The 20,620-nt window shown below is 45.6% G+C and overlaps 1 protein-coding gene across 1 annotated transcript in view; it reads right to left on the bottom strand.

Moving 5' to 3' along the window:
- LOC115322726 (glyoxylate/hydroxypyruvate reductase A-like) overlaps positions 1–13,185 on the bottom strand; it is a 134,210-nt gene extending 121,025 nt beyond the window's left edge. Inside the window, exons 1-4 of the mRNA XM_042292331.1 lie at positions 13,080–13,185; positions 12,877–13,000; positions 1,104–1,309; positions 878–1,024 (exon numbers count right to left, since the gene is read on the bottom strand). Of these exons, the coding sequence (XP_042148265.1) occupies positions 878–1,024; positions 1,104–1,309; positions 12,877–13,000; positions 13,080–13,185 (583 nt within the window). The remainder of the gene's footprint in view (positions 1–877; positions 1,025–1,103; positions 1,310–12,876; positions 13,001–13,079) is intronic.
- Positions 13,186–20,620: the final 7,435 nt, after the last annotated feature.

The raw sequence follows: 20,620 nt of genomic DNA, 5'->3' as shown, positions 1-20,620 counted from the left end.
GCAGGATTGACGACGAGCTCCGAGACCGCGTCGTTTGCGGCCCTCACGACGACGACTACAGCGGCGTCTGCTCGTCAAGACCACTCTAACACTGAGTAGAGCCCTAGACATGGCCAGAGCGGCCACAGCGGCCAAGTCTCAAGTGACTGAAATTCGTGCCTCTGCATCATCGCAGGCGGCTGCAGCAGATTCCGAAATGTACCGGGTTGGAAATGACGCCGCGTCGAGATTGACGCTTCGGACCACCGAACTGCAGCCGTAAAACCTTCGCTCTAACATGACATGAGCATGCTAACCCACGGTAGATTTACTCCTTAGGCGTTTAAGCACGTGTTTACAGCTCCACTGACCTAAGAGATTACTATCACGAGATATATACAGAATTCGTACCATGCGTCAGTGAGCTGTAGGCATGAAAACACCTTGGTATTCACGTTCAACACGTACTGCCTTTGGCCCATAATTTTCATTCCTGTCAGACTAAACCTGCCACACCTCCCCTTTCTCCTGCTCCTCCTCCTCCTCCCCCTCCCTTTCTCCCTTCGAGGCTCCCAATTGGCCTGGTCCTTTCCGCTCATGCAGTCATTGAGTTGAATAGATCCATGACATTTGACTAAAATCCCTGAGACTGGGACGAAAAAGGACGGACAAACACGAAGTCTCGAACACAGCTGTGTTTAAGACTATGTGTTTGTCCGTCCTTTCTCGTCCCAGTCTCGGAGATTTTAGTCAAATGTTTAAACCCCACCAGCTCATTTGCGCCCTAACCTTTTGTTCACTAGATCCATGGCTTTTAAGGCTCAGAGGCCGGCAATGTATTAGGCTGGTCGATAAACCGAAGGGCACCAGTTTATTAAGAGAGCTATGTTCCTCTCACCTGCAGTTGTCAGTTGGACCCACTTCATGTTCGGTAGATTGTAGAGGATGTCTTTCAAAATGAGCGTATCGGTGATCAGAATCTCCGCGCTCTGGAGCCTCTCGACAACCTCCGGTTTGATCGTTGCTTCGTCATCGTGGATGGTAACTGAGGGATCAGGGTCAACTCGAGTTAGAAGCGTTCATCATCGAAATGATTCCAAGAAAGAGTTAAGGTCAATACGTACACTTCGCCGTTATTTCGACAACTGAAGCGTCGTCTTTCAGTGCATCGGTGAGCTGATACGCGAGTTTAGGTATCCTCGAAAGCACGTAAATTTTCCTTTTACTCATTTCTGATTCAGGGTTGGCATGTATGACGTAAAAAGATTGCGGTGGCTTAGCTCGACTATGCCAGGATATACGTAGCGTGAGCTTATGCGCACAAAATGAGGGGCGCTATCAAGCAGCTCCGGTGCAGTGACAGACTTGGCTACTGCGGAACGGAGGCGGACAGCTGGGCACCCGGCGGCGCCAGTGCGTCTGCCGCGCCTATGACGTCACTCCTCTGGAATGGGCAGACCGGCGAATCGCGCGCGCGGTAGCGGCGGCGGCTTTGGCACGCCAGCTGTGCGCCGTGTGACGTGTGAGCACCACGCTGTACGGAAGACCAGCATCGACGTGCGTTCGTGTAACCACTACTGCGTGGTACACCTAAAGACCCCAGGTTATACTCCGTCTCACCTATTGATTGACCGCAGCCTACGCTGGAAGTCGAGAGCGTCACGGGACATCTTGCTCCGCGCGACGCCTTGAACACCTTTATGTTCGAGGCATTTTAGACTTTTAGAGTAGGAGAAGGACCCTAGCTAGTACCCCTTGTCCAGGTTGAGCAGCATTGATAAAAAGCCATGTACACTTTTAATCGTCTTTTGATGTATTGCGATAATACGTACATATATAACTTTTTTTTTGTTTGCATAAACACGTAAATTATATATTAATTCTCCTTTTAATGTACGGCACCTAGTCAATTTTGTCCGTGCAAACTGGATTATTTTGTTCGCACGTAACAAAGACGAGAAAAAAACAACGTCGTACCTTCATATTTTCGCGACATATTTGGAGCCTTGCATCCCATGATCCATTACTGCAACCGCTTATCAAATGCTAACTTAAATTTCGATATACCTTATATCAAACCTGAAAGTTTATTACAATGGAAAAGTTTACCATAATAACGACCCGCCTTTAAAAAAGATATATTTTTTAAATTATTATTTTGAATTATTTTCCGTCATGATGCCTTCCGATTGGCCAAGTTCGATATCGTACCTGCATGAAAAGAACCGGTGAATTATCGAGAGTTATTCTCTTCCAAGTGGCCATTTAAGGCGCATCCTGAAGGAGCCTTGAAACGATTTTTCTACTTCTGCTAAATAGAATCGTCTGTCGTCAGTCGGGTGGTTTCGATTCCACAATCACGTCATCCAGCTTTGAAAAGGCAAGACTGAAAGCAGTAGTGCCCTTTTATCTTCGCACTTTCACAATTTCACCGCGACAAAGAAGTTTCTGAATCAGTGGCGGTCTGTGCGAGTATGCTTGTGCCAAGCTGGGACCAGTACGAACCGGCAAGGTCATGAACGTTACGATCCGATAACGTTTCATGACCCCTTTAAAGGGGCCATGAAATTATTTTAGTGTTCAAAGAATCTGGTGCCTGCCACTTTCGCTTTACCTTCGTTTAATATTTAAAAAAAAAAAACACGTTTTGAGTTATTAAAGTTTTGCGAGTGTTCGAATAAATCGCGAAGAGGAAGGGGACAATTTTCCGCCCTGCAGCCGCTTGTCCCGGCCAAGACAACTACGCGCATGACGTGAACTTGAAGGTAAACATCTTCGACAGACGTCTGTCTGGTTGGGAAGTGAAAATGGAAAGACGTGAACTGGTTGGAAGTGTACTGAGTTAGCCAGCTCAGTAAATGTGCTCTATTTGACGTTAATTAAAAAAATGTTGTCATGAAAACGTGAACAGACGCGTCAAAAGCCTGATAGGTGCCATGTACCCGAGGCGAAGAAAAGCGCTCTCTCCCCACTTCCCATAGTCAGAGACACGAAACTGGATGTCTCCCGGTGCCCCCTCGGGCCGGTTTTCCGGCCGTTAAGGCTGCGGTACCACGGCGGCCATCTTGAACAAAACATTAGTTGAACCACCAGGGCGGCGTTGGCTGTCCGTATGAGCAAATGCTGCAAAACCTGCGCGCCAATTTCGAAACCCTTTTTCCCGTCGCTTGCGACCTTGAGTTTCCTTCTCCACTCTTACGCCCCTCCTTTCACGTGTTCACCCTCTGGCGCGTCGCGCCCACGTTCATTGTTGGGAGGACAATGTACCGGATAATCCCCAACTTGAGGCCCCCTGCCAAAATTGTCCGGCTGCCAAGTGATTTGAGCGAGATGGGGTTTTGAAGCGGTATGGAAAAGTGGGACCGTCAATTTTGAACTATGCCTTTTCGATACTGCATAAGTTGTGTACGGGGCTGGCCAAGGCACGGGCGCGAGGACGTAACTGTATACAATGCTTGGGTTGCAGGAGCACTCGCGCGTAGAAATGGTAGGACGCGCTTTCTGAAATCAGACGCCTACATTCCGCAGCGTTGCAATCCTACGAGTAAAACAGAGTACATCTTCGGACAGTGCGTGAGTTGATGCCGGCCGTACGAAAGACACACCTCGCGCTTCCTGTCACTACTGCCTCTGCTTGCACGCGCTGCCGATTGGCGGTCCTTTATTTTGTTTCGTCGCTCTTTTGAAAATACTGAAACTAATATTTTCTCAGAACCTGCTCATCGTACCTCTGCACTACAGTTGTGTAAACACGTTGTGATGTAATTTGAGATATGGGACGGAGTGTCTACATTCTTATTTCGTGCGTAATGCCGGCATAATATTCCTTTGCTGCCAGAGGGTCAAAATAATGGTAGGGTCGGCAGCAAAAACTATTTCAATGACCGAATTATGATCAAACACCAGTAAGAACATAAAAAAGAAATCACATGGGGACAATAAAAATATTGCTACAAGAGGATGGTGCGTGGGGCACAAACAATATTCGGAGTGACGTTGAGGGAACGCGACAAGCCAGATCTTTCCTGATGGCAGCCGTAAAAGTTGACCTGGTGCCTCGTTTTGATCGGCTTTGCACGGAAACTCGTAAACTACCGACTATCTTGTCAGTGGTGAACATAGTGAGCATGAACTGGATGATTTTTTTGTTGTTTTTGTTTCTGTAGTTAAATGAGAGTATGGAAATATGAGACGTCCGCTGACGCTTGCGTCGGCTAACGGAACCTCAATCGCCGATTGCGGCCGATGTCATGGGCGTATACAAATACATCAAGTCGTCTGGGCGGGAGCAGTTGAAGCGCCGCACTTTTTTGGCCGGTCAGTAGAGACTCCGCGAATTCTGACTCGAGGCTACTCTGTGCGGAGGGAGCCGCTACTGAGCGCGACCAATCGGAAACCAAGGATGGCTGAAATTTCCTAATTGCCATGAGATTTGCAAATTCGTTCTTCCCGCCGTAGTAAATTCGTCCGAATCGCTATTCGATTTACTAATCGATTATTTGGATGAAAAGATATATTTCAAAATTCGTACGTGGCTCGCCAAATGGCAATAAAATTGGTATAGGATTTCAAACCTATATAGTGTCGCCCTAATTTACAAAATTGTTTCACTTGAAATTAGAGTTCACGCGCAAGCGAGCTGGTGGAAGCCTATACTAAAAAGGCCAGAAACAAGAGAAACAAAAAATAAATAAATAAGAGCGGGATAAGCGCAACACAGTCTCAAATCACAGCTGAAAATGGTTACTTGGTAAGTGTAAATGTCCAGACATTGTATTAGTAAAATGTATATATATATATATATATATATATATATATATATATATATATATATATATATATATATATATATATATATAAAGTCAAAAATACGTACTGTCGGAGTTATTAATTCGAAGTTTATTCCGACGTTTCGAGCGGGGACCGTTCTTCATTAGGTGATGAAGAGTGGTCCCCGCTCGAAACGTCGTAGTAAACTTCGAATTAGTAACTCTGACAGTACGCATTTTTGCCTTTGTATATACATATATATATATATATATATATATAGAGAGAGAGAGAGAGAGAGAGAGAGATAGGTAGATAGATATTTTTCACTATTTGCTGACGGCCGAAACTAACTATGCAACACAACAAGTAAAACCACAGAGCTGCCCCGCCTCATATCACCCTCAGTTGGAGCTCGACTGACACATTGCGCCGATCAAGCATCACCAACAGCTCAACACCTAAACGCCACGGCGTTCACTATCTTTGTTTGGGTGATTCCACCCACTAATATAACAACTCATACAATGCGCCGTGATAAAGTGCTTTGTGTCTTTGTGTATGTGTTTTCGTGACATCTAACCTCTGTTTGCGCTCTGACTAAGAATGAAACCATGTATACTAAAACATCGATAGTGGTCTCTATTTTTAGCGACGCTCGCACACGTCTTGCCTTTGACGCAGTGGCATTCTCATCTCCCATACACGGACATTTGGACAAAATAGGTTGGTCGGCCTTCACTCATTAGCTGCGGAACGTTTTGACCGTGACGTATGTATAATTCAAAGAAGCACCGACAGGCGGGTGCCCCTTTGAAAACAAATCATGTTCGCGTAGAGATATTTAGCGGCTATAGTATAGTCCGTGGGTATTTATTTCTAGGCCAACTCGTCGGCGTCAGTCGGTACAGGCGCTGGAGGCGTGATGAAAATGCTGGCAGATGTCGGCTTGACGAGCCCCACACTCTCCCCTTACAGCAGATGGCAAATAAACCAACAACAATATTTGTCGACAGGCAATTGATTGAAGAGGCCAATCGGTAGTAGGATGACTCGACAAAGGGTAATTCATCAAAAATTCCAACTCGTTGACAATTGTTTGTGAGGCCATTCAGTTTCCACATTGCACTCATCTTCTGTATTAGAACACATACACATGTTAGACATTTTAATATAAGCAAGTTTCGGGCACCGGATATTTTTTTGAAAAGCTGTTTCACCGAATTTCGCATCTCCCGGTTCGTCGAATTTTGATATGAAATCATAATATAATTATTATACTTGTCACTTCTTCAATTAGAAATGGTTACAGATAATTATAAAATAAAAGTAGGCTTTCGCAAAAATTATGTCGATTATAGGCTATGCCAACGTAGCCGAACAGTAAAAAAAATGTTATGAGGTTGTTTTTGTTAGGGTTCAAAAAAGACAAAGGCGATTCTTCAAATGAGCACTGGTCACACAGGCCGACTGGTAACATAATTAAAATAAAAGCACCGACTTCATAGACAGGAAAAAACAATTTCACTAGACGTTTCGCCTCCATGAATAAACGCCTCCATGAATCATGAATAACCAACTCGCCCAAGCTGAAGTTCTGACCAGTTTCGCCTCCCTTGCGGGAGGCATCTTCAGTAGTCACACAACAATGCCTGTGTAAGCTTCGTGGAGAGGGCCGCGTTTTTTGTTACACACGGATGTGTGTGTCCCTGCGAACAAACCACGATTCTAGGAGTTTCGGGACCCCCATCTGTCCTCCCTCGCCAAGGTCGTCGCGGCCGGGAAGTCAAAATAATGCCCTATTGTCCACACATAGTACACCAGTTCAGACTTCAGTCGGGTCGCGTGGGATGCGCACGTGACGTCACGCTTGTGTTTACAAAGCAAATGAAAAGTTCAACCTCAAGTCAGCGCTATTTATCCAATATGTCCGTACTTCGTGGAGAGGGCCGCGGTTTTTCTTACACACGGATGTGTCTCTGAGAACAAACACGATTTTAGGAGATTTTCGGGACCCCCATCTTTGTCATAGGGTGACTCGTTTATCGGACTGTTCGTCGCAGCGAGAGTACAGGGAAGGATAATAATTCATACCCTATATCGTGCAGAAGAGAAGAATATAAAAAAAAAAAAAACGAAGCGAAAATTTCGATTTCCTTTCTTGTGGACAGGGCATTGTAGGTGAACGTGGCTTCCTTGTTTGATTCGCCAAAGTTGCAACAAAGCGACATTTTACGATCGAGCGAGCACCGTCGGAAACACTGCCCAAAAATTTTTATAGGGAGTTTCACGGCTTTCCACTGCGACATAAGCACGTGGATAGAAAAACAAATATTGACAACAATAATTGTCGAATATTTTTGGCACGCTCACACCTGGTTTTTCTTCATAATTTGATGACTCATATGTTGATTTTGTTTGCGGAACCGTACTTCTGACCGGCAATTTTATTGCGTACGCGAAGCTTTTGCGTGCGATCCACTACAGTTAATTATTTTGGGGTGTCCAAGTTGAAGCGGTGCGTGTTATTTTTCGATCTCTGTCCGAATGATACAAAGTTTCACGTTTTCACCCTGTGAGTGAAGTGAGTTGGTCAGTGCTAGTAGCATCGAAGGCTAACTTCGAACTCTAATTTGGAAATAATGTCTCTGTTGCCGCATCGCGGACAAAGATATATATGCTCTTATCACTGTAGCAAAATAACGTGGCAGGATTTGTGCTCTTGTTATGATCGTGTACCATTGTAGTCGACGTCATCCCAGCACGGCGTATCGTTTTTGTATTCGGTTCAGCCCTGCAAACCACACTTAGGAAAAAAATGAAAGTTTGCACCTTGTTTGTTCAATTTTTTGTTATACTGCAGAAACATATTGCGCCCCGTGTTTTTGAAGGCACGGTAGACGGTGGTGACGGTGAGGTGACCGACCCCCATGTCAGCCGGCGTCTCGCTCGACCTCCTCGGAGGACAGGCCGTTTTTACTGGTGACTGGTGCATACGTGGAGCAACTCCGCGCGCATTGCGTTCTTCATCTCAGAGAACGCAATACATGACTCAGCTCTATCTCGTCATCACTCCAAAATGACAAGTGGAATTCGCAACTGTAGTCGGTGACAGGTCAAGAACGAAGTGGGAGCTCCTCCCACCCTGTTCCACTTCAGCGGAGCGAACGGGGGAGAGGAGGTCGCCCCCTCTCCAGCGTTCGCAAATGGCAATTATTAGTTTATTAGGCCACTAACTGTCAATTTACGCTCGTTCCTTTACGTCCGCCGCAGCCGATAATGTTATCCCCGGGAATACCAAAAGTATAATTTCTTTCAGCAAAAAAAAACAAAACAAAACAGAATAATAAAACGCCCGGTATATCACAGCTTTGACAACGCTTCACGTGTGTGAGGTTCGATGACCGACAGAGAACCACCGCTGGCCGTGCTCCCGAAGCGGGGAAGTGCAATTTATGGAGACCGATCATATTATCAGAAAGGTGCAAACTAGGGAGCCTTCATGTGCGCGACGCGCACATGGAGGCACTCTAATGCAGACAATCCAGGAAAAGTATTCTTGCAACTATGAGGTTCCAGTTGTACTTACACATGCATTATCGTCAAATTTGACGGAGTTCCTTCCAACACTAAAGAGTTGTCAAGAGTGAAGATTATAAAGGAGAATATCAGCAGGAATCTATTGTCTGTTTACTGAAAACAAAACAAGCATCAGAAAAACGCATTTGGGCGGCCGGGGAGGCCAGAAGCACGGACTGCGCGCACCCAGCGTGGAACCAGCGAACGAGAGGGCACTCCTAGCAATCTGTTTTCAGAGCCACGGTATGCCGGCTGCCGGCCAAATGTCCACTTTAATTCTATTATGGCTTTCGAAACGTAAATACACGCTCGAGAATTTTCAACAATAGAGAGTTTTAGTAGATCGTTCCGATACCCCCGATAGCCCCGATAACGATACTATGCATGCGCAAGGGAGGCGGTGGCGGAGTATCGGGTACCGTTATCGGAGTCATGGGAACGATCTACTAAAACTCTCTAATATCACGCGAGCGCCGACCGGCCTGTAGATCAGCGCATCGTCACGGCGCGAAGTAGCGATATCAATGACAGTACGCGCGTGCGCAGAAGAAACGCGCCGAAGTCGGCGTCGGCTGCTAAGCTGTTTCCCCAATCACGACCCACCCCTGGCGCGACGCCCACCGCTTGCTCCACCCCATAAGCAGGGGACCTAGTAATCAAAGCGACACACACGGTACGCAAACACGAACAGCAGCCAGTAGGAAGGACACCGACACGAGCTTGGTCAGCGAACGAAAAGACAGACACAAACTTCACTCTAGGCAAACAGAGCAGGGGTAGTTACAAGGATGAGATGCGTGCGCAGACGGAGGTAAGCAGTGCACAATAAATGCGCGAAAACTCGCAGCAACCGAAGAACTACGCAGCAAACACGTACGTGCACACGCACCAGAAGCACGTGCGTCACGCTGCGTATCTACGCAGAACTGGCGATTTTGGCATTTCGGTAATTTGAAACTTCGATATCGGTTCCGTGAACAATTTATTCAGCAAACTGAACCGGTGGAGCCTCGCATAAAAAAAAATCGTTTAACAATATGAAAGCGACTGAAATTCTTCCTGAAAGCTATATTAGCAGAAAGTACCGTGTTATAAAGGACCTCACGAGTTTCGACCAAGTTTTCCAGCACGTTATTTTGCAAGAAACGGAAGAAGCCAAGTGTACAACCAGTTTCCGAAGCTGGCAACCACAGCTGGAATCAGCGCCATCCTCGGCAGTTTCCTGAACCTCGCGTAGTCACATTTCAGCCACCGCCACATAGAGGGCGCAACCAGACATCCAATTTGTGTTTTCTGTGTGTTTTATGATTCTTTTTAATAAATAGGCTCGATTAGTGAAAATGTGGGCTAATAATCAGGACCTGGAACAGTAATCTCCATTTAATACTAAAAATATCGGCCTAAATGTCTGCCAAAAGGGGTCAAAATACTCGTTTTTGACTATCAACAAATACGTGATTTCACCTATATTCAAACTTTTTTTATGGAAAATCAAAAGTGAAATTTAGAAAAAGGGCCTCGCTTTGCAAAGCAGAATATGTTTTTCTTTGCGGGCCTACAATTTTATTCGTGTGTGCCAATCCCTAAGCGCTGTACCACTGTACTACCAAATGAAGTTTGCCAAAATTAACGGTTTTTGTCACTTTTCACGTGAGCATTCCGAAAAAAGTTTAAGCCATATTACAATGAAATTTAGCGTAACTCTTTCGACCATAATTACAAACTGATGTAAAAAGTTTCAAATAAAATCACCGAGTAGGCGCCCAAAACTTCGCGACTGAAGTGCTTCCGCAAAGTCAATTTTTCTAAAGTAAATATCTGTCAAAATAAAATAAAAAACGAAAAAAGGGCCTCCGTTGACAATGAACGCACTCTTCTTCTATAACATTCTAAAATTAGAAAGAAATTGCTCCACTAGTGCACCCTGTACCACTGTACTACGAAACCATGTTTTGCCGAAAAGGTCAATGTTCGCGGGTGCCCTCTGAATTAGCTTTTTGCACTAGGAAAACAAATCCTACATCAGATAAAAGATAATGTTGTACACTACAAGATGATATATAACACATCATTTTAGCAAGCTTGAACACGCCACGATCGCATTTCGAAAACGTGCTGAAAGCGTCATATGTCATGGCCGCCGTGGGACCGCAGCCTGCGTTGCGTAGTTGAGCGGCGCATCAAACTTAAATCTGTTTCACTTTTTTTTTATACAAAAACTAAGGCGCCTAGTCAAGTCGTTTACTGATTCTTATTGTACAACGCCTCCCCGCGACTAGGAGAGAAGAGGAGTGGTGAGAGGCTTTTTGTGACCCCTTTGCATTGTGAAGCAGCAGCTCTCGAGTGATTTGACCTTTGACCACAATGGATCTCTTGACTCGTGTCTGCCGAGTCAAGAGATCCAACGCGTATAAAGACCCATTATTTGATCTTCTGACTCGTTAGACCTTTTGACTCGTTGGACCTCTTGACTCGCCGTGGATCTTTTGACTCGTTGGATCTCTTGACTCGTTGGAGCTCTTGAACCACATTGGATCTTTTGACTCGTGTCTGGCGGGTCAAAAGATCCAACGAGTCAAAAGATCTATTATTGGACCTTTTGACTCGTTGGATCTCTTGACCAGAAGCGCCTTTTAACAGTTATCGGAGAGGAAGTCAAGAAATCCAACAAGTCAAAAGGTCCAATAATGGATCTTTTGACTCGTTGGATCTTTTGACTCGCCCGACACGAGTCAAAAGATCCAATGTGGGTCAAGAGGTCCAATGAGTCAAGAGGTCGAACGAGTGAAAAGATCCACGGCGAGTCAAGAGGTCCAACGAGTCAAAAGATCCAACCAGTCAGAAGGCCCAATAATGGATATTTTGACGCGTTGGATCTTTTGACTCGTTGGACCTCTTGACTTGGAATCGCCCTGGGGGGGGGAGGTCTGGTTTGCCCCCCCCCCGACTCAAAAACAAGTTGGTACGCCACTGTCATGGGCGCACCAACCCGGGGAGGGGGGGGGGGGGCAAGGGGGGCGCTCGCTCCCCCCCCCCCCCCCCCCCCCCAGTTCTCAATGTGCATGTGTTTTGTGTTCGAAACAGCCGCCGCTGGGCAGGGCAAACACTGGCCGGCGGCGCCCAAGGAATACCAGGGAGACCACCCCCCGACCCGCGGGGGGCATATTTTTAACGCGCAGGCGATACAAACCCCAACAACGGCGCTCACGCCGGATTGGCTGGTTCGTGGAGATAGATCGATATTTTTAGATCAAATAAACGTTGAGTTTAACGGGATTAGCCAGCTCATCCTCAACCTCGCTTACTCTTCTAGTGCAGGAGCTGATGCTATTACGCCTAAACTACAAAAACTTACTCTGCCAGTGATTTGTTCCAGCTTTTGTTTCAACAGAGTTTGGATCAAGGATTATTACTTAAAAACCGGAAATACGTGAAGGTTATTCCGGTCTTTAAATCTGGAGACGTTTCGCTTGCAAATAACTACTGTACAATTTCTCTATCAATCATACCCTGCAAACTTCTGGAACATGTGATCTACACCCACCTCGCTAATTACCTTTTAGATACCAACTTCTTTTTCCCGAAGCAGCACGGTTTCCGAAAGGAACGATCTTGCGAGATTTAACTATTTGAATTCATTACCGATATACATGAGAACATTCACTCACGGGTGCAGACGGACTCTATTTTCGTCGATTTCACAAAGGCGTTTGACCGAGTCTTGCACCAACACCTACTACAAAAAATTGAAACTTTCTACATTCACCAGTCTCTTGGTAACTAGGAAAGGGAATTCCTCTCCCTTAGAACTCAATCCGTTTCAGTATCTAACGTGTCCTCGCGCGAAATTTCGGTAAAATCTGGAGTTCCTCAGGGATCGGTCCTTGGTCCGCTGCTTTTTTTTAAGTTATGTAAATGATCTTCCCAACTCCATTTGTTCAAAAGTCAGACTTTTTGCGGATGATTGCATAATATATAGTCGTATCGTCTCAACAGACGACAGCCTCACCCTGCAGCGTAATCTAGATTCTCTATCACCATGGTGTGAGAAATGACTATCAATATCTCGAAAACTAATTTTCGAGATATTGATAGTCAAAACTAAAACCCATAATTTTCATTCCTGTCAGACTAAACCTGCCACACCTCCCCTTTCTCCTGCTCCTCCTCCTCCTCCCCCTCCCTTTCTCCCTTCGAGGCTCCCAATTGGCCTGGTCCTTTCCGCTCATGCAGTCATTGAGTTGAATAGATCCATGACATTTGACTAAAATCCCTGAGACTGGGACGAAAAAGGACGGACAAACACGAAGTCTCGAACACAGCTGTGTTTAAGACTATGTGTTTGTCCGGCCTTTCTCGTCCCAGTCTCGGAGATTTTAGTCAAATGTTTAAACCCCACCAGCTCATTTGCGCTCTAACCTTTTGTTCACTAGATCCATGGCTTTTAAGGCTCAGAGGCCGGCAATGTATTAGGCTGGTCGATAAACCGAAGGGCACCAGTTTATTAAGAGAGCTATGTTCCTCTCACCTGCAGTTGTCAGTTGGACCCACTTCATGTTCGGTAGACTGTAGAGGATGTCTTTCAAAATGAGCGTATCGGTGATCAGAATCTCCGCGCTCTGGAGCCTCTCGACAACCTCCGGTTTGATCGTTGCTTCGTCATCGTGGATGGTAACTGAGGGATCAGGGTCAACTCGAGTTAGAAGCGTTCATCATCGAAATGATTCCAAGAAAGAGTTAAGGTCAATACGTACACTTCGCCGTTATTTCGACAACTGAAGCGTCGTCTTTCAGTGCATCGGTGAGCTGATACGCGAGTTTAGGTATCCTCGAAAGCACGTAAATTTTCCTTTTACTCATTTCTGATTCAGGGTTGGCATGTATGACGTAAAAAGATTGCGGTGGCTTAGCTCGACTATGCCAGGATATACGTAGCGTGAGCTTATGCGCACAAAATGAGGGGCGCTATCAAGCAGCTCCGGTGCAGTGACAGACTTGGCTACTGCGGAACGGAGGCGGACAGCTGGGCACCCGGCGGCGCCAGTGCGTCTGCCGCGCCTATGACGTCACTCCTCTGGAATGGGCAGACCGGCGAATCGCGCGCGCGGTAGCGGCGGCGGCTTTGGCACGCCAGCTGTGCGCCGTGTGACGTGTGAGCACCACGCTGTACGGAAGACCAGCATCGACGTGCGTTCGTGTAACCACTACTGCGTGGTACACCTAAAGACCCCAGGTTATACTCCGTCTCACCTAATGATTGACCGCAGCCTATGCTAGAAGTCGAGAGCGTCACGGGACATCTTGCTCCGCGCGACGCCTAGAACACCTTTATGTTCGAGGCATTTTAGACTTTTAGAGTAGGAGAAGGACCCTAGCTAGTACCCCTTGTCCAGGTTGAGCAGCATTGATAAAAAGCCATGTACACTTTTAATCGTCTTTTGATGTATTGCGATAATACGTACATATATAACTTTTTTTTTGTTTGCATAAACACGTAAATTATATATTAATTCTCCTTTTAATGTACGGCACCTAGTCAATTTTGTCCGTGCAAACTGGATTATTTTGTTCGCACATAACAAAGACGAGAAAAAAACAACGTCGTACCTTCATATTTTCGCGACATATTTGGAGCCTTGCATCCCATGATCCATTACTGCAACCGCTTATCAAATGCTAACTTAAATTTCGATATACCTTATATCAAACCTGAAAGTTTATTACAATGGAAAAGTTTACCATAATAACGACCCGCCTTTAAAAAATATATATTTTTTAAATTATTATTTTGAATTATTTTCCGTCATGATGCCTTCCGATTGGCCAAGTTCGATATCGTACCTGCATGAAAAGAACCGGTGAATTATCGAGAGTTATTCTCTTCCAAGTGGCCATTTAGGGCGCATCCTGAAGGAGCCTTGAAACGATTTTTCTACTTCTGCTAAATAGAATCGTCTGTCGTCAGTCGGGTGGTTTCGATTCCACAATCACGTCATCCAGCTTTGAAAAGGCAAGACTGAAAGCAGTAGTGCCCTTTTATCTTCGCACTTTCACAATTTCACCGCGACAAAGAAGTTTCTGAATCAGTGGCGGTCTGTGCGAGTATGCTTGTGCCAAGCTGGGACCAGTACGAACCGGCAAGGTCATGAACGTTACGATCCGATAACGTTTCATGACCCCTTTAAAGGGGCCATGAAATTATTTTAGTGTTCAAAGAATCTGGTGCCTGCCACTTTCGCTTTACCTTCGTTTAATATTTAAAAAAAAAACACGTTTTGAGTTATTAAAGTTTTGCGAGTGTTCGAATAAATCGCGAAGAGGAAGGGGACAATTTTCCGCCCTGCAGCCGCTTGTCCCGGCCAAGACAACTACGCGCATGACGCGAACTTGAAGGTAAACATCTTCGACAGACGTCTGTCTGGTTGGGAAGTGAAAATGGAAAGACGTGAACTGGTTGGAAGTGTACTGAGTTAGCCAGCTCAGTAAATGTGCTCTATTTGACGTTAATTAAAAAAAATGTTGTCGTGAAAACGTGAACAGACGCGTCAAAAGCCTGATAGGCGCCATGTACCCGAGGCGAAGAAAAGCGCTCTCTCCCCACTTCCCATAGTCAGAGACACGAAACTGGATGTCTCCCGGTGCCCCCTCGGGCCGGTTTTCCGGCCGTTAATCGGAAAGCGTTGCGTAGTTGAGCGGCGCATCAAACTTAAATCTGTTTCACTTTTTTTATATACAAAAACTAAGGCGCCTAGTCAAGTCGTTTACTGATTCTTATTGTACAACGCCTCCCCGCGACTAGGAGAGGAGAGGAGTGGTGAGAGGCTTTTTGTGACCCCTTTGCATTGTGAAGCAGCAGCTCTCGAGTGATTTGACCTTTGACCACAATGGATCTCTTGACTCGTGTCTGCCGAGTCAAGAGATCCAACGCGTATAAAGACCCATTATTGGAACTTCTGACTCGTTGGACCTTTTGACTCGTTGGACCTCTTGACTCGCCGTGGATCTTTTGACTCGTTGGATCTCTTGACTCGTTGGAGCTCTTGAACCACATTGGATCTTTTGACTCGTGTCTGGCGGGTCAAAAGATCCAACGAGTCAAAAGATCTATTATTGGACCTTTTGACTCGTTGGATCTCTTGACCAGAAGCGCCTTTTAACAGTTATCGGAGAGGAAGTCAAGAAATCCAACAAGTCAAAAGGTCCAATAATGGATCTTTTGACTCGTTGGATCTTTTGACTCGCCCGACACGAGTCAAAAGATCCAATGTGGGTCAAGAGGTCCAATGAGTCAAGAGGTCGAACGAGTGAAAAGATCCACGGCGAGTCAAGAGGTCCAACGAGTCAAAAGGTCCAACCAGTCAGAAGGCCCAATAATGGATATTTTGACGCGTTGGATCTTTTGACTCGTTGGACCTCTTGACTTGGAATCGCCCTGGGGGGGGGGAGGTCTGGTTTGCCCCCCCCCCCCCGACTCAAAAACAAGTTGGTACGCCACTGTCATGGGCGCACCAACCCGGGGAGGGGGGGGGGCAAGGGGGGCGCTCGCTACCCCCCCCCCCCCCCCCCCCCAGTTCTCAATGTGCATGTGTTTTGTGTTCGAAACAGCCGCCGCTGGGCAGGGCAAACACTGGCCGGCGGCGCCCAAGGAATACCAGGGAGACCACCCCCCGACCCGCGGGGGGCATATTTTTAACGCGCAGGCGATACAAACCCCAACAACGGCGCTCACGCCGGATTGGCTGGTTCGTGGAGATAGATCGATATTTTAGATCAAATAAACGTTGAGTTTAACGGGATTAGCCAGCTCATCCTCAACCTCGCTTACTCTTCTAGTGCAGAAGCTGATGCTATTACGCCTAAACTACAAAAACTTACTCTGCCAGTGATTTGTTCCAGCTTTTGTTTCAACAGAGTTTGGATCAAGGATTATTACTTAAAAACCGGAAATACGCGAAGGTTATTCCGGTCTTTAAATCTGGAGACGTTTCGCTTGCAAATAACTACTGTACAATTTCTCTATCAATCATACCCTGCAAACTTCTGGAACATGTGATCTACACCCACCTCGCTAATTACCTTTTAGATACCAACTTCTTTTTCCCGAAGCAGCACGGTTTCCGAAAGGAACGATCTTGCGAGATTTAACTATTTGAATTCATTACCGATATACATGAGAACATTCACTCACGGGTGCAGACGGACTCTATTTTCGTCGATTTCACAAAGGTGTTTGACCGAGTCTTGCACCAACACCTACTACAAAAAATTGAAACTTTCTACATTCACCAGTCTCTTGGTAACTAGGAAAGGGAATTCCTCTCCCTTAGAACTCAATCCGTTTCAGCATCTAACGTGTCCTCGCGCGAAATTTCGGTAAAATCTGGAGTTCCTCAGGGATCGGTCCTTGGTCCGCTGCTTTTTTTAAAGTTATGTAAATGATCTTCCCAACTCCATTTGTTCAAAAGTCAGACTTTTTGCGGATGATTGCATAATATATAGTCGTATCGTCTCAACAGACGACAGCCTCACCCTGCAGCGTAATCTAGATTCTCTATCACCATGGTGTGAGAAATGACTATCAATATCTCGAAAACTAAATGTCTTACTCTTTCTACGAAAAAAACGACGATTACCAACATTTGCGAAATAAGCGGCTATAGTCTTGAAAAGGTTACAAATTATAAATACCTCGGTGTAACACTAACTGAAAATCTAGATTGGAAAATGCATATCGATTCTATCGTTAGTAAAGCAAATCGTACCTTGAGTTATTTCAGAAGGAATTTGTATATGGCCTCCTCTCATGTACGTTTGCTGGCCTACAAGTCTTTTATCCGTTCGACGGTCGAATATGCTGGAATAATTTGGAATCCCTGGCAAGACTACTTAATTAATAAACCCGAATCTGTGCAAAATAGAGCCGTTCGTTTTATTTTTAGATACCATTCTTTTTCGTCACGTTTGACAGCTCTCCAATCCAAAGCTTGCCTTACATCACTATGCTCTAGGCGCAAAGTATCACGCCTCTCATTTCTCCACCAAGTTTTCTACCATAATTCGGATCTCAAAAATATGATTCTACTACACCCCTACCGAATTTTTTCTCGACTCGATCACCAGCAGAAATAAGGTTGCCATCAAGTCGCACAAAAATGTATTCCGAAACTCCTTTAAACCTAGCTATTCGCGAGTAGAAGAACTTACGTGGGGGGAAAGCGTGGTGAGCAGTCCTGATTGCGTTTTATTTAGAAATGCTTGCGGAGAATTATTCTGCTAATCTTGTATGTATATATGCAATTTGAATGAGTAGATACCCATTACTTTTTAGTTTTGTGTAATCCCAATTTTTTTTTATGTATTTTATGTATTACAAATGTGTTTAGCACACCCGAGCAATCCTGTTTGCGTTTTTTTTTTTATATAGAAATGTTTGCGAAGAACTATTTCGCTAATTTTGTTTGTATACAATTTGAATGAGTACTTACCCTTTACTTTTTACAGTTTTGTGTAATCCCATTTTTTTATTTTTTTATTCTTACGTATTTTGTGTAATACAACCTGTTTGAACTTTTTTCTTCCCCCTTGTGAAATACCCTCGGGCGATTTGAGGTAATTAAATGAAATGAAATGAAATAGGCGCTGCCGCCGTCAACATAGGCAGTGGTTACAATGCGAGTTTCCGAAGCGGTAGCGAAACTTAGTTTCCAGATGTTTGCCTCGTACGTAGCAAACCCAGGTTCTATCCACCGTGTGGGCTTACTTCTTTTTTTCTTCCTCGAACATTTAGTTTTGTCGAGGCATTCGGCGATATTTACAGCATTTCTTTTTTTTACGATTAACACTGAAAAAAAGAAACGAATGTAGTCGACGAAACATTGCTGAACTAAATCGTATGCGACTCTATTTACGGATGTGCATGGGGGACAGCGGGACTTGGGTTGCCGGCTGCGAAGCGGCGTGTACGGGGGTAGAAGGGGGGGGAGGGGGAGGGGGGGCTAAGTGGGTTAATAGTTTCCATTTAGCAGCCGCACACTGTCGCCACAAAGCGGCGTGAACGCAGGCGCGGGGGGGGGGGGGGGGGGGGGGGGGGTTAACCCGCTTCGACTGATACACGCTCCGTCCGAATCCGAAATTTAAGTTCCCGCGCGTCGCCGAGCAGTCAATCCGGCGTGAGCGTCGTTGCTAGGGGGTCTATCACCTGCGCCGTAAAAGTTAGTGATGGACCGAATCTGCTCACATGCCGAAATTTAGAAGAAAAGTTCGGCAAAGGTTCGGCAAAACTCGGCAAATGTCTGCGCACGCGCATGAACGCGACGGGGCCATGGATCGCAAATGGACGCCGCGCAGTCGCGCGATTACCATCGTACAGTTAGTACAGCCAGCGGTTACGGCGAGGTGTGGAGTACGCGACGCGGTAACTGTGCGTTCGTGAGCTTTTGCGAGTATGGTTCTCTTCACTATTTTCTGCCCCGAGAACAGAAGATCGACCAGTAATTCACGCAGTCCACTGTGCAAGTGACAAATGATGCGGTGCATTCTGGATAACGTGATTTTCATTTGACCTTTCCATTGATGAAACGAAGTAGTTGAAACATTGACTGACAACATACAATTACAATTACGCTCAGCGTTCGCAGCCCACTGCCGTCAAACGGGCAGAGTAACGAGAGCTTGCCAGAATGTATGGGATGCAGCTGGCATCTTCAACATAATGTGATACATGTTTCCCCCTTCTTTTTTTTTTTCTTTTTACGCACTTTCTGTAGTGTGCATATTCTGTACATTTATATATCATTTTTTTTTAACAAGTGGCGGCGGGCTGGCAGGTGCTGTGCGTAAGGTTTTCACGTATCTGGCTAGCCCCGCACACCACCACATGGGCCCCTTCCAGTATGTGCAAATGAAATTATTTTTATTATTATTATTATTATTACAATCCTATTTTCGGCTCACAAGTAGTTTGTGCCAAAACAGAGTAATATTGCTTTTTAGTTCACGTTATTTTGCGATTTTCATGCATCTGCATAAAACTAAACACAGCACTATCATGCTCGACGTTGCACATCCGACCATTCCTAACTCTCTCCATTTTCCTAAAAGTCCGTGTGTGTCCTAACACCAGAAACCGGAATTTTAAAGGTTAAAAACGGCACATTGCGAATATCGAAAGCACACTTTCATGCAAAGCTAACGTCAAGTGACTCAAACCGAAAAACATGCATATTTGTCTACAGTAATATTATTCTCTCTTATGGGGAAGGCTCAGAAACCGTTGCATTCGTTTTCGCGCACGAAACGGCGACTCCCAGAGAAAGTAAGAACGCAGTGATTTCCTTCATTTTAACAATGTAAACACACTTACAGGCGTGCGCTGACGAAGTCTCAAAATCAAAACTCTCGTAGCGTGATTCGTGACTGCGCCGGCTACTATACCCAATCTCGTTGTCCCGCCATCCTCTGGAAGCAGACACTAAATTGCAACCAAAGACACAAAAGCGACAGCGCGATACAATTATCTTGCAGAATATCACCTTATTTGGTGATAACTGACATAGTTTTTGCGGACTCTAACCAAAGTTTTATTAAAAACACATAAACCCAACGTTTCGGGACCCGCTCGGTCCCTTGGTCACGGGTGACTGTAGGGGGGGGCGCGGTGGGGAAGGTTGCCAGGCTGTTGGCCTTGCTAATGGTGAATTCGCGTGGTCGCCTCTCTCCTCTGACCTCGATTCAGCAGAGCGCCCCCTCCTCGCCGCCAGAGCTACTCGGGATCCTTTTCAGCCGATCACAACTGCTGGGTTCAGAGCGCTCCGACATTCTCAGACCAGTCACGGAAATAATGTTTCTTGACATTGGTAATGCATTAAAAACAACACGATCTTACAGCGTACGGTGGACGATTGAGCAAAATTTACACTCGCAACGTGATGAAATAACTGTTGTGACGTAAATTGTTTTACGCATCGGCATGTAAAAAAAAGAATACAGCAGTATACGAATTGATTTTCGCAGAACGGAACGAAAGCCAACGCTTGGAAAGAGTTGTCAACTCATCGCGTTTTCTTCGGTGAACGCGCTGCGATAGCGGTCATGCGTACGACAGTGGTTAATAAAACACATTTTCTCACGGCGAAATATCGTGCAAGCATCGCCATGTGACATAAATCACAGTGCATTATATTCGGCTCTCCTTTTATTTTACAACACAAACCTTTGAACGCACTTTTACCAAACCTGAAAATTTCTTGAAGCGACCACAAAACTCGGTAAAACAGCGGCGAGCTCTGCGAGATGT

The sequence above is a fragment of the Ixodes scapularis genome, unplaced genomic scaffold (assembly GCF_016920785.2).
Source record: "Ixodes scapularis isolate PalLabHiFi unplaced genomic scaffold, ASM1692078v2 PGA_scaffold0__279_contigs__length_252992795, whole genome shotgun sequence".
NCBI lineage: Eukaryota > Metazoa > Arthropoda > Arachnida > Ixodida > Ixodidae > Ixodes > Ixodes scapularis.
This window is presented reverse-complemented; position numbering and strand designations above follow the sequence as displayed.